Below are 15,665 nucleotides of genomic sequence, written 5' to 3'. Positions count from 1 at the left end.
CACAGTTGATCATGTGGCTCTCAGCCGTGTTAACCACGAGCTGGCCAGTATTCAGAAAACTCTAAAGAGGTCAGAGTGGGACATCAAAATAAGAAGTTACCAAAACTGAAATAACTCTTACTTTTGAGATGGTTCCGTTCTCTTCCACCAGCAGCGGGGCGTTGTTATTGACAGGCACGTGATCCGTTTCGTCATGACAAAGGCAGCAGAAGAGACTGTGGAAAATGCCACGACTGCGGGGTTTCTTCGATGAGGATGCAGCATGTGGAGGGGTACCTGGGAAATGAGAAGCAATCATATCACACCAACAGCTACCCTGCTGTCCATATATCTTTGCATACATGATACACTCGACTAGTTCCGACAGCTTATGCTCGTTATAAGATAACAGTCCTCGTATGCACATAAAAATTACCGGTAATGACTAGTCTTCAATGCAAACATCAAAATAAAAACTGTACCCTAAATTAAGGGTACCCTTAATCCAAAACATGACTAAGTCACATTTTGAGATAATGATTAAGACAAGCAGGCTTCTTACATTGTTGTAAAATCTTTCACTGAAAGCCTTAGCATCACTGGTGTTTTAAATGTACTGTATATATGGATTTCTGAAAGGGTGGAGTGGAGGTTTTATTAATGGGAAACACATGCGTCACACCCATGAGTTTCCCAAAACTTACTCCCTAATCTGAGCTTCAACATATGACACAGAACAACAATGTTTTTGAGTCTAACACAGTGTAGAACAAGTATGCAAAATATCTGACATGCCCTCAAACTAACTAGTCAACCACTAAAAACACAAATTGATTGTCCTTTGCATCTCTGCTAAGAAATCCTGAAATAATATCGCATTTTACTTCATTTTAAATTTGCAATAGCACAATTTGTTTTCACAGATGGTCGCAACATGACTTTTGTGTCCCAAAAGTGTGAATTTAAGAAAAAAGAAAATAAATACAGAATACTATTAACTCTAAAGTAGTCTGAAGTAGTAGCAGAAAAGACACTTTTAATAATAAGTCAATATTTTAAGCTTTTAATTTGGCTTTAATACAGTAAGAATATAAAAGCAAATGATTTCATTTTGCAGGTCTTTAATAATAAAACTGTATAAATGGGCCTTTCTTAAATTAAAATACATAACCACCTCTAGGCCCATATTTTAAGGGAATATTTTGCAAAGGTTATCATTATCATCATATTTGAGGGTTCTTAAATAGAGGGTTCTTAAATAAAATCAGTGTTAGAACACTCATATATAAAATTATACTAACTACCAATGCCTACTGTTTGCTAATAAGCAAGATATTTGTCACCAAATACAGCAGATGGAGACATAGCATCCATGAATAGTGACACATTACAGGAAATCCACATGATTATGGATCTATGTTGGGGCTCGGGGCAGCAGCACAGCCCTGAGCAACTTAGAAGAGCGAACAACAGCGACGAAAGCTGGACTTTGCAAGACAAAATCTTTGACAAATTAGGCTGCCGCCAAGACGGCAGAGGCAGCTGTCAACAGGGAAGATGATCATGCCATTCAAAATTCAAACTTAAAGTTAGTTACAACATACAGTACATTCATTGAGTTTCTCTGAGAATCTTATTGTGATTAACGGTAAAAGAATGTGATCAGAAACTGAAGGCTGAGTTTCTGTTTTAAATTTAGATCAGCCTATTTGATTTATCTTCATTCTGACATGTCCTACAACATAAAAGCTGCCCTTAAAACCAAAGTTAACCTATATGCCATGAGCTGCCAGCAATCATCTGGATATAAAACACGTCTTTTGACCTTCAAACATAAAATGTAAATGGACACGCTAACCGTGCATGTGACCCTCTGTAAATAAATATCCAGAGAATCTGACAGATCGTAATAGTGAAACATCGCTAAGCGATCACACCTGCATCCCGACACAGGACACGAAAGTGGCAGGTTTACAAATGTGAGGAAAAGGGCAGGTGAAGGGAACTGTGAAGAAACCGCATCCATCGCTCCACACCAACTCTTTTTATATAATACATCAGAGGGCTTTAAATAGCACCCGCGGACAGCTGTTGACAGTGGTTAGTGATGGCATGCTACACAAATATAGACCACGCCATAAACGGAATCACAAAACAAATCTTTGTTGTGTTCCCGGAGGGGAGACAGGAGGGAATGGCCCAACCATATGTTTATCTCTTGCTGTACATGATACCTTGATGGACACTATGATGAAAGAAAGAAAAGCTGTAACCTATTAGCTTGGAGCAACAAACCTGAACTTGTAAACAGAAAAAGATCAAACAGCGACTAGCTAGCAGACAGACAATTATAAGGAAAACTTGAGTCCTTGGCGTTCTGTAATGAGCCTGAGGTCTAAATACACTTTAACTCTCCAGAGCTGATAATTAGGCTACAACTCTTTGACCCCACCCAGTTCAGTTTCTGTCCACATACTTAAGGGTGGCTTATCTGGGTCTCTTTTAACGAGGGTCCCAATGCTATTCCAATCCCAACGGACAGAGGCCACTCAGCGACTGACTTTACGATGGTGATATGCGATCCCACGTTACAAACACGTAACTTGTTTCATGCCACCCCTTGGTGGACAAGGGCAGCCGATTTGTGTGACATTCCACATACTTTGCACATTCAATGAAGGAATCTAGACTAATTTATGGCTCTGTGGAACTGGTGTCACCAAAATGAAAAAATTAGAAATTTTTTAAATAAAATATTAAAATAGCACAAATGAATAGCAAGCAATCTACTAGTGATATTATCATTGCAACCAATAAGTACACTTTGTGAAAGTAAAGCATATCTTGTCAAGTAAAGTGCAGATTTGAGAAAAAAAAAAAAGTCTAAGATTACTAAAGCAACACAAACAACAATATTCTGAGGAAAAAACTAAACGGTGACTAGTTCATACAAGAAGGGATCATTAGAATGGATGTTACTCAAACCGCAAAATCTGTAATTCGTGGATTACAATTTGGCACATGCTATGGTAAATATTTGTGAACAGAAGTACATATTATGGTATTGTAACTGTATTCAAGGATCATGTTATTTACTCGATATACTTATATACTCTAATGTTTCTAAGCGAGTGGCGCCGATACAGGATGGCTGCCTCCGTGACGTGCTCTGCAGTTGTTTTTGTGTTTTTGTTAGTTTGTCCTGTCTTTAGTTATATTCCTGCAATCAGTTTCACCAGGGACGAATTGCTGGATATTCGGCAACACACATCTCCCGATATTTCACCGGTTTTCGACTATTCTGATGTTTTGCTGGACATTCTTGTCGGCGGAGCGGCTGCGCTGATCACACGCTTCAAGAGGACGCGCAGACGGGGAAAAAGAGCTGGCGCGCTCGTGAGACTCAGAAAACGCGGATTTCGAACACCGTTGCCTAGCATCCATCTGGCAAATCTCTGCTCTCTACCCAACAAAACGGACGAACTGCTTCTGCTCTCTCGGACAAATAAAGATTTCTCCCACTCTGCTGCTCTGTGTTTCACGGAAACTTGGCTGAATGACACCATACCGGACAGCGCGCTCCATCTGCCGGACTTTCAGCTGTTTAGAGCGGATCGCGACGCAGAATCAACGGGGAAATCGCGCGGCGGCGGGACATGCTTTTACATCAATGAACGGTGGTGTACAGATGTAACTGTGTTAAAGAAGACGTGCTGCTCAAATCTCGAAACGCTCTTCATTAACTGCAAGCCGTTCTATTCGCCGCGGGAGATTCATTCGTTCATTCTGGTTAGTGTTTACATCCCTCCTCAAGCGCACGTGAGCTCAGCTTTACAGAAACTCGCTGAGCAGATCACAGAGACAGAACAACAACACCCAGACTCTGTTTTAATCATTCTTGGGGACTTTAATAAAGCCCATCTCTCCCGTGAACTGCCAAAATACAGACAGCATGTTACTTGTCCCACAAGAGACAGTAATATATTGGATCACTGTTACACAACAATAAAGGATGCATTTCACTCTGTTCCACGAGCAGCTTTGGGATGTTCTGATCACCTTCTGGTTCATCTTATACCGACCTACAGGCAGAAACTAAAATCAGCTAAACCTGTATTAAGGACTGTAAAAAGATGGACTAATGAAGCAGAGCAGGATTTACAATCTTGTTTTGACCTCACTGATTGGAGTGTTTTGAAGCTGCTGCCACCGATCTGGATGAACTCACAGAGACCGTAACATCATATATCAGTTTCTGTGAGGATATGTGTATTCCTACCAAGACTCAACTAAATTACAACAATGACAAACCGTGGTTCACTGCAAAACTCAGACAGCTCCGTCAGGCCAAAGAAGATGCTTACAGGAAGGGGGACAATGTCTTGTTTAAACAGGCTAAATACACACTGGAAAAGGAGATCAAAGTGGCAAAGAGGAATTATTCTGAAAAAATAAGGACTCAGTTCACTTTGAACGACTCCGCATCAGTGTGGAAAAGCCTAAAGAAGATCACCAATTACAAGACACCACCCCCCAGCACTGTGGAGAATCAACGACTGGCAGACGATCTGAACGAGTTTTACTGCAGGTTTGAAAGAACACCCATCACCTGCCCTGAACACCTCCCCACACAACCATTCACACCATTCACAACTCCTGCAACCAACCCTGAATGCCTCTCCAAACAACTGTTCACACCACTCACAACTCCTGCAACCCACCCTGAACACCTCTCCAATCAAGCGCTCGCACCATTCACACCTCCTGCATCCCCCCTCTCCCCCACACCTGCAATACAGATCAGCGAGGATGCGGTGCGCCAGGTCTTCCGGAAGCAGAAAAGGAAAAAAGCACCAGGCCCAGATTGTGTTACACCAGCCTGTCTGAAATCCTGTGCTGACCAGCTGGCCCCCATCTTCACACAGATCTTCAACAGATCGCTGGAACTGTGCGAAGTCCCTTCATGCTTCAAACGCTCCACCATCATCCCTATCCCAAAGAAATCCAAAATTACAGGACTAAATGACTACAGGCCTGTGGCTCTAACGTCTGTAGTCATGAAGTCATTTGAAAAACTGGTGCTGGCCCACCTGAAAGACATCACTGGACACTTGCTAGATCCTCTTCAGTTTGCCTACAGAGCAAACAGGTCTGTGGACGATGCAGTAAACATCGGACTGCATTATGTTCTGCAACACCTAGACAGACCGGGGACCTATGTGAGGATCCTGTTTGTGGACTTCAGCTCTGCCTTCAACACGATCATCCCAAACCTCCTCCAGCCCAAACTAACTCAGCTCTCCGTGCCCACCTCCGTCTGTCAGTGGATCAACAGCTTCCTGACAGACAGGCAGCAGCTAGTGAGACTAGGAAAATACACATCCAGCACCCGTACAATCAGCACCGGAGCTCCCCAGGGCTGTGTTCTCTCCCCACTGCTCTTCTCCCTGTACACTAATGATTGCACATCTAAGGACCCCTCTGTCAAGCTCCTGAAGTTTGCAGATGACACCACACTCATCGACCTCATTCAGGACGGTGACGAGTCTGCTTACAGACAGGAGGTTAAAGAGCTGGCTGTCTGGTGCACTCTCAACAACCTGGAGCTTAACACGCTCAAAACAGTGGAGATGATCGTGGACTTCAGGAGAAACCCCCCTGCACTCCCCCCACTCACCATCATGAACAGCACTGTGACTGCAGTGGAGTCATTCAGGTTCCTGGGCACCACTATCTCTCAGGACCTGAAGTGGGACATTCACATTGACTCCATTGTGAAAAAGGCCCAGCAGAGGTTGTACTTCCTTCGCCAGCTGAGGAAGTTTATCCTGCCACAGGATCTGCTGAAACAGTTCTACTCCACCATCATCGAATCCATCCTCTGCACTTCAGTAACTGTCTGGTTCAGCTCAGCTTCTAAATCTGACCTCAGAAGACTACAGAGGGTAGTCCGGACTGCTGAGCGAATTATCGGTACAACCCTCCCATCTATTCAAGAACTGTACTTATCCAGAGTGAGCAAAAGGGCTGTTAAAATCACTCTGGACCCCTCACATCCAGCACACTCCCTCTTTGAACTGTTGCCATCTGGTCGACGCTACAGAGCACTGAGCACCAGAACGACCAGACACAGGAACAGTTTCTTCCCTCAGGCAATCCATCTTATGAACAGCTGATAATAACTGTGGGACACACTACACTATTTATATTTATATACACTACACTTTTTATCCAACACACATACTTAGCGTACACTTAAATCTTTTGCACATAATATACATGTACATACATGGAACACAATACACTACTTATATTTATATTTATATACACTTACACTTATTTATCCAACACACATACTTAGCGTACAGTTAAAACTTTTCCACATAATATACATGTACATACATAAATGCTCATTTTAATATACCTGCCATACATTGTCAATTTGTATATTGTCAATCCTTACCCACCTATTTGTATTTTTTTGTATTTTTTATTCCTTATTGTGTTTTTTGTTATTGTGTTATTGTTATGTTGCACTGCGGAGCTCTGTCACGAAAACAAATTCCTCGTATGTGTGAACATACCTGGCAATAAAGCTCATTCTGATTCTGATTCTGATTATATGGTACAATACAACAACAACAACAAAAAAACATACTATTATCATGGTATGTCCAAATTATAATGATACTGCAATAGTACCATAAAACATTATTAATTGTTTCTTGAATACAAAACATGTAATAGGAGTCTCAACATTTAAAAACTATAAACAAGTGCCAGAGTTGTAAACAAACAAATAAATACATTATAATACATATTACTTCACTCCTGCAATGTTTTAGTGGAATTTAAAGTGTTTTCTGGGAAATGTTTATATATATATATATATATATCTGTTCTAAAAAATTATGGCAGTCTTTTAGAAAATTGGACAAATACAAATCATGTAAAAAATCAAAATCTACAATCAACTCAAACTTTTTATTTTTGAAAGAAACACCAAATACAGTAAAACTGTTATATTCTGAAATATTACAATTTAACTGCTCCCTATTTATGTTTTAAAATGTAGTTTGCTAAATTTTCAGCATCATTACTCCAGTCTTCAGTCCTTCACAAATCATTCTAGCATGCTGATTCGGCATCAAGAAAGATTTCATATTATCAATGCTGAAAAAGGTTAATCTATGGTTTTGTGGAAACCATGCTACTTTTTTCAGAATCTGTTGACAAATAGAAAGTTTAAAAGAATATTATTTATTTGAAATATGAATCTTTTGTAATTTATATATATATATATATAAAATAGCCTGTGTTTACATATAGCATGCATCCATAAGTGTATCTCTGTTGCAATCATCATCAAACACACATTTTTCGTTTTCGTATGTTTCACTGCTGTGTATTTGGTAGTAAAATTACAGTGACTGAAGTTCTAAATTAAATTAACTAGTTAAATCTTAGTTTCCAACAAATACAGAAGCCACTAAAATGGGTCCAACCACTGACCAATGACAAAGTGTCCAGTACCAAAAAAGAAACAAGACAAATAGAGCAGATCATAAAATGACAGTCTCGCCGCTTGGATTAAACTCAGAGAGCATGAGAATCCTCCAGGGGCCCCAATGAACTCACTCTCCCTCCCGGTCTCCCTCTCGCGCACCCTCACTGGAATGCAGCCATATCTCTGGCCCCTAACTCTGCTGCACTGTGCCCGCCGGCCAAACCAAAATAGGAACAGGAAGTGTGAGGATGTGAAGTAAGAGCCGTCGCAATGCAATGGAAGGCCCACACTGAGCCTTCATTGTGTCCCGCCTCTGACTTCCATCAGGCAGATCATATTTCACGTACAAACAAAACAGGTCAAAATCAGCGAAGGCTTGGGAACACTATGCCGAGATAATCCACAATGTCCTGCAGTCAGGGAGGGATTCAGATTACTAACCACATCCACTGACCCACTTTGCTGAGGCCTAACACCTTCCAAGACAGGAAATAACAAAACCGGTTATGAAATATTAGGAATATTTGGCATATGCAAGCAGACTAATCAATGGAGCATTGGCCGCTGTCAATCCCAAACATGGAGAAACGACTAGGGTACGCCTTTGAAGCTTGACCTTTCTAAAAATACAGTACTATAACAAAGTGGTGAACAGGTGCTCCGCTGAAAATGTATCCAGTGGTCTTGGACAATGTCTTGGCATGCTTTTCACAGGGTCACGCCAAAACCTAAGACACAGTAAACAACATCATCCAGTGACATATCTTCTATGTTGGTGCATTAATCAGCGCACCTAAATTAATCCAGGTACTAACATGTTCCTGAGCTCAAAGACCAAGCTGTTAAGATGTCGATTACTGAATTATCCAAGCAGTCCGGGTGTTTGTACAGCCAGACGCGACACGTTAGAGTTTAGTCTAACTCCAGTATCCAGGAAAAGACTTCAAGTCATGCACTGAATTTAAGGGATTTTAAGGTTCATAACTTGCACTTATTCCATGTGAAGTCTGACAGGTTTATGCAACTTGCCTTCTACTTTTATTATTATTAAAATATTTTAGAATGATTGCCAATACACTTTTAAAAAGAGAAGAGAAAGGTGCTAGCAACACCAAGGTCATGGGTTTGATTCCCATGGAATGCATGAACTGATTAAATGTAGACTTTCCAAATGCATTAAAGTAAATATTTTTTCTATGCATTTTAGCATTCTAGTGCTGCCACAGAGAGAAAGGAAAACTTTGTTTTCCTGCAAAATCCAATTAATTCAAAAACCAGCTAAATTAGCAGTTTTTCTAATAAGCTTTATCCGCGTGTTCTATAATAACAACACAAAATACATACAGACCAGGGCTCAACAGTAAGGATGAATGACCCTACTGACCTGGGCCTGGTGTGCCAGCAACCCTATTATACATTCGCTGTTCTTGTGCATGTGTTTTTATGCTATGAAAATATAAGCATTTGGAATTCTGTAGTGCTGTCAAACGATTAATAATCATGATTAATCGCATCCAAAATATAAGTGTTTACATAATGTGGGTGTAAGTACTGGGTGTATATACCGTATTTTTCGGACTATAAGTCGCACCTGAGTATAAGTCGCATCAGTCCAAAAGTACGTCATGATGAGGAAAAAAAAACAAATATAAGTCGCATTTATTTACAACCAAGAAAAAACATTACCGTCTACAGCCGCAAGAGGGCGCTCGCAGCTGTAGAAGGTAAATTTTTCTCTCTCTCTCATTTCTCTTGGTTCATGTCAAATTAATTTTGATAAGTAAGTCACACCCGACTATAAGTTGCAGGACCAGCCATACTATGAAAAATAATCACAATTAATCATTTAACATAACTAGAATTTTGTGATACACTGGACACTGGGGATGCAAATTGCACTTATTATAAACTGATCAACAAACTAAAAGTATCTGACCAGCTAGCACAGATTTTAAAGAAGTTTTGTAAAAAGTAAACATTTGAGCAAGTAAAAATCTGTTAAGGCCCCCCCCCCCCCAAAAAAAATCCTTACTCTTGAGCTATACACAAACTGAACTGTCAACAAAATGCACAATTACAACATACTATAAATAACACCAATTTGCTTCTGCCATGATCCTTCAAGGCTGACTTGTGAGTTTGAGGTGTGTCGAAAAAAATCCAGTGCTTCCTACTGGTAATTCTGACTTTGTTGTGGTGTTCATGGGTGCTACAATTTACGACACGACCTGAATGCAGTAATGTTATTTGTTAAATTGAGTGTACACACTGAAGACTAGACAATCCAGGGATTCCTCCTAAGCATCAAGGCATGTTGAAACAAGCCACATATGAAGAACTGAACCACACTGCTGGACTCAAACATGTAATGGTAGGCGTGATCACGTTTACAGTATGTTACAGAGCACTAATTGAGTTCCTTTGATGTGGTCTAACTTGCATGTCACCCTTTCAGAACAAACATGCAGTTCTAATCATGTTTGCAAATGAAAGTATAAAAAGTTCTCACGAACAGTCCTCATCTCGAAGACCACAGAAGCATCATTTGACTCATATACACCTCAAGCTACTCAGTCTTCCCACGATTCATGAGACAGCACTTTTAACAGACAGGGCAAAAGAGGGACCCATGCAAGCCTAACCAAAACCCAGGCAAAACTCACACATCAACCATGAATCTGATCACAAATGATAGTAACAGCCAGTTAAAAAAAAAATAATTAATTAATACTTTTTAAAACTTCTAATATTATTATTTAAATGCATATAATTTATATTTTATTTGAATTATTTAAAAAATACTTTACATTATTAAAATGTTGCACAAGGTAAAGCTTTGTTTATTAACTGCAGCAGTGAAGAATTAAAAAAAAATGTGTATAAACACACAAACAAAATTGCAGACAATTATAAGTTACAGATATGATTTACAATTATGAATAAAACTTACATTATTATTGTAAGCATTACATTTTTGCACATAAATTGCAGCAGTGCAACATTAAAAAAAAGATTATGAATACACAAATCACACTCAGTGAAATCTACATGCAGACATTTTCTGACATGGTTATTTATGCCACAGTGTTTCTCCATATTCATCCGTGTGCATATACTTATTCAAAATGACTTCTCGATAGGGCTGTAGCTATCGAATATTTGAGTAATCGAGTATTCTACCAAAAATTCCATCGATTAATCGAGTAATCGGATAAAATGTGTTTTTGCTTAAAGTGCAATATTAATTATGCAAGAGAAAATAAGACTCCTGGCTCTTGTGATGGTCACGGAGGGACCGCACGTTCAACATGGACGTTAATACGCACACATACGCTCAAACACACACCAAGACTGCTTGGTGATACAAGAGTTTATTGTAATTATTGATCAGAGAGTGAATGAAATGTGTAAACTATGTGTATTGTTCCTGTGTAGCGTTTGTCCCGTGATTTTTAGAGTCCTGGTAAGAAACAATGGCAGGAATTATTGGTTCCGCTTAGGGTGGGAATCTACCATGTATTAATTGAGCGTGGGGGTTTCAGGGGCAACGTGGCCGAGTTGTTGCTGTTATTTCCTGTTTAATGTGAACGAATTAATAACATCAAAGTAGATTTATTAAGTAGAACATCATGCCAATATGTTTATTCCAGACTCTGTATATTTAAGGGAACATGTGTAAAGTGTTTTCTGCGAGTTTGTCCCTCCACATGTGGTAATGGTGCTGGCCACCAGTATAAATGTGAATGTCTTTGTAATGGAAGGTAGTCTGTGTTTGTTTCTGCAGTGGAGAGTGTGGCCTGAGGGTTGCAAGTATTTTATTCACTCTCTGATCAATAATTACAATAAATTCTTGTATCACCAAACAGTCTCGGTGTATGTTTGTGCGTATTAACGTCCATGTCCTCCGTCTCTTAAAATAAACAACCAAGTTTCCTTTTTTAGAAAAAAAATATTTTTCTTTTTTAAATGCATAGAATGCAATGCATACATCAAAAATAAACATTTAATTATTATGTTGGCTTGGCAAAGCCAACATACTGTTATGCTATTTAAACTTCTCCTTCTTATTATTTTTCTGAGACTAAAGATTCTAAACGCTTCTCCTCCTAGGGCTTTAAAGCCACAAGCCCCAAACTCGGCAGACACCTGCGGGATAGAGCGGTGGTGTGTGCTATATCTTTTCAGACTGATCAGACTTAAAGTTTTTTTTTTAATTGATTTTTTAATGTAAAAATACATTACCCATAGACTTACATTGTCTGAGAAAAATTGCGCCCCTACAGTTGCAATACCTGGGAGAGATTAAGGGGAGGAGTCGGGTTTCGTTTCACTTTTAAACCGGTTAAAAATACAAGTAAATAATACAATTTCCCTCAAACTGACAAGCTAAACCAACATATCTGATTATTACAGGGGTCATGGCTCATTAATAATTGATTTCTGGGCAGAGAGCAGCCAGAAAGATGAGAGAAGAATCACGGCTGGTCAGCTCAGGCATTGTCTCCACGGAGCTCACAACGAGCGAATTTATTCTTATTTAAGACCTTTTTAAATTAAATTATATCGGCGATTGCACGCAATCTACCCGTTAGAACACACCAAGAGCTAAATTCAGATGTTTCTGAACTGTTTAAAGTAATAACATGATATATTCGCGGCAGCCAACTGGCCGCGAGCTCGCGATGTATTTCTCTGAACACTTGAAGTCCACATAGAGAATTTACAGCCTTTCACATTAAAACACTGCAGCTAAACGGCACAAAACAATTAGAAGAATATATTATACACATGAAAATGAGTGTTTATATGTGCTTGTGAGATTTTCTCTGTCAGACTGAAAGTCACATAGATTGATCGGCGCTGCACAACATGGTAAGTCATTTATATATATTTTTTAAGAGCTTCTTAAAATACAATATTACTCCGAATGCACACAATCCACCCATTAGAACACAACAAGAGCAAAATCCAGGGTTTTTTGAGCCGTGTATGTGTGCAAAATGCAATATTTGACATGGCGAAGGGAAAAAAAAAGTCACATGACAGCCGCGTTTCGGGGCGAGATCGGACAAATAAATACACACTTCATTCACACTGACAAGCTAAACCAACATATGTTATTATTACGGGGTCAGATCTCATTAATAAATTATGTCTCTGGCCAAAGAACAGAGAGAAAGACGAGAATGAGCGCTTCATCAGCCAGCCCAGTTATCACTACGAGCTCAGAATAAAAGCATTTTTTTATTTTTTAAGAGCTTCCAAAAATAATATCACAGCGAATGCACTAATCCACCCATTAGAACACAACAAGAGCAGATTTCAGGTGTTTTTGAACTGTTTATGTGTGCAAAAGTAAATATAATTTGACAGCGTGATACAGCTTATGAATACTGGAAGGAAAAAAAGTCACGACAGCCTTTTAAAACCCTCTGGAGTCGATTAACGCATACACGCGTTTTGAGTCATTTTCTCCTGATATACCCGAAAATTACTTAAATTACACCTTCAGTTTTAATCGTACAGATAAGAGCAATACATCAATCGAATCTGTAAAGGGTCTACTTTTTTTGGATACAAACATAATAACAACAAAACTTTGTGCACTTATAAAATAAAGATAACAAACAAGGTGTGCTGTCTGCAGCCTTTGTCTGCGCTGATCTTCATTTACAAACACGTCATTAAAATGAACTGTAACTCCATGAATACTCAACGAAGAGACATGAGAGATATATATGAGAGATATATCTATAGAAAGCTTGACATGTCTACTTTTAAACTAAACAAGTGCTGCCGAACAAATATTCTGTGATAAAGTAATCCATATCAAAACAACGCGATGTCCTCTTTTCACGTCTCCCTTCATTATATCTAATGTGTATGGAAGGCCAAGAGGGTCAAATACACGTGAATTTTAACGCGTCAACAACACGTTAAATACGTATATTTCACGCGTAGACAACACGTATTTAACTCGTGTTGTTTACACGTGAAAAATCAGCGCGTATTTAACGTGTATTTCACATGTTAAATACACGTTAAATACACGTGAAATACACGTGAAGTACGCATTAAAAATCAGTTTGAACGGGTCAATGTCATTGGCTGCTGAAGACTTGGGTCAAACCACTTCTGTGAGCTTAGAGGGGTGTACCATTCATAGACAGGCAACCACCATTTAACATGCTATAGATCAGCTTATTCAGCCTTATTATTGAGTCTTTTTTCTTTTCTTTTTTGTATAGCCTATAGAAATAATATATTTAAGTTTCAGTTTTATGAAATATTTATTTTTTAATAAATATAAATAAAAATTTTGTGGTGATAGTATAAAGTTTATAAAAGGTACAGTATTTTGTAATGAAACAGGACTTTTTGTTTAGCTCTTGACTCGCCGAAGTATACTATATATAGTGTCCCTTCTTTAATTTTTCAGTACTGTGTGATAACTTAAATATGTTGTCAGTACTATTAAAATAAGATCAAATTGAATGGTATTTAGGAGATTATAGTTTTTGCATGACTTATTTCACATTCAGCTAGACAACCCTGTCCTAGCTGTTATCATAGCCTATGCTTTTTATTAAAAAGGAAAACAGCAGGGGACCATGGAAAACGACCGTTGCAGGTGTATTTTGTTATGGTATTATTATAATTTTTTTTTGAAACTCAAGAATGTTGGGCACACAAGTACTGTGGCTCTTTTGCCCCATGGCCAAGATGGCCAAGCCAACATCAAAGTTAGTTCACTAACTTTTAATTCTAGTTACCCATTGTTTCTCTGTCTGTACTTGTACTGTGAACAATGACAAGAAAGTTGACAGATGAATTAAGTGCCATTCAGTTGGGGTTTTAAATAAAGCATTTTCTGAGATGCACATTAAACATTAAACACATAAAACATTAATTTAATTTATCTTTTAATTATTGATTATTAACGTTTTGGTAAACAAAGGGGATTTACTATTAAATATAAAACATGGAAGAAATGTTGTGTGATTAAACCTTAAAAAAAAAATAATGTTTGATTATTTTATTTTTTTTGTGGTAGGCTATGTACATTCTGGTGAACAATAGTCTTTAACTGGCCTTTTATTTTGACGGGTTGACGTACCTTTACAGTTCTGTGTATGTGATGTGACGCTAGTTTTACTCAAATCAAATGGTCAAATGCTCATGAAGTGACTGTCAGAGCAGTTCTGGAGATGTTGTTTGTGTGTTCACATCCTTATTTAGTGAGACAGCAGACGCTGAAATCACTGGAGCGTCACGCGCGCTTTAGTGTGTGTTAATAAAGGAAGATGCGCTTCTGCTCTATTCATTAACAGAGACATGCAGAACATGCAGGATTCATATTTAAAAAGACTGTTCCGGCTTAATATTTACAGATATTCGTCCATATCGTGATTTGATGTGAGTGCAATGACTATTTTTTATTAATTCATTCAAAATTTGGCAAATTCCGTGCCATTCCGCGTTTAACTGTAAATTCCGTTTTTATGACTGGATTCCACGATTCGCTCCCCGTTTTCTGCATCACGGAAATCATAGGGCCCTAGTTGTGGTATGCCAGCTCTTTGGACACACACCACAACGTTCTTTTTACGTTTGCCCGCGCCCTCAAATCAAAACACTGCTGACTCCTTGCAGTATGAGATTTCGGATGCAGCGCTTGTGGCTCCTTCCGCTTTGTGGGTGACGTAAACGCGTTGTGTCACATAAAAAAAAATCATTGCGAAAGAACCTGACATGAGTTTAAAAACCAGTTCGATTAGGTGAACTGGTTCAAGAAGAACCGGTTAAATCGAATGATTCGTTCGCGAACCGGGCAGCACTACACTGCAGTGTTGTGAACGTGCTCACAACAGACCCGGAAGTGAAGACAATGATGAATAAAGTCGTCATTTTTGGACCAAAATGTGTTTTCAATGCTTCAACAAATTCTAACTGACCCTCTGATGTCACATGGACTACTTTGATGGTGTTTTTATTACCTTTCTAACCATGGACAGTAGACCGTACATACATTTTCAATGGAGGGACAGAAAGCTCTCGGACTAAATCTAAAATATCTTAAACTGTGTTCCGAAGATGAACGGAGGTCTCACGGGTTTGGAACGACATGAGGGTGAGTCATTAATGACATCATTTTCATTTTTGGATGAACTAACCCTTT

General features: G+C 38.9%; 1 protein-coding gene across 1 annotated transcript in view; it reads right to left on the bottom strand.

Annotated features, from left to right (window-relative positions):
* ctdsp1 (CTD (carboxy-terminal domain, RNA polymerase II, polypeptide A) small phosphatase 1) overlaps positions 1 to 15,665 on the bottom strand; it is a 30,342-nt gene that overhangs the window by 12,012 nt on the left and 2,665 nt on the right. Inside the window, exon 2 of the mRNA XM_059500461.1 lies at positions 122 to 276. Coding sequence (XP_059356444.1) covers positions 122 to 276 — 155 coding nt within the window. The remainder of the gene's footprint in view (positions 1 to 121; positions 277 to 15,665) is intronic.

This window comes from Carassius carassius, chromosome 19, assembly GCF_963082965.1.
Source record: "Carassius carassius chromosome 19, fCarCar2.1, whole genome shotgun sequence".
Lineage (NCBI taxonomy): Eukaryota > Metazoa > Chordata > Actinopteri > Cypriniformes > Cyprinidae > Carassius > Carassius carassius.
This window is presented reverse-complemented; position numbering and strand designations above follow the sequence as displayed.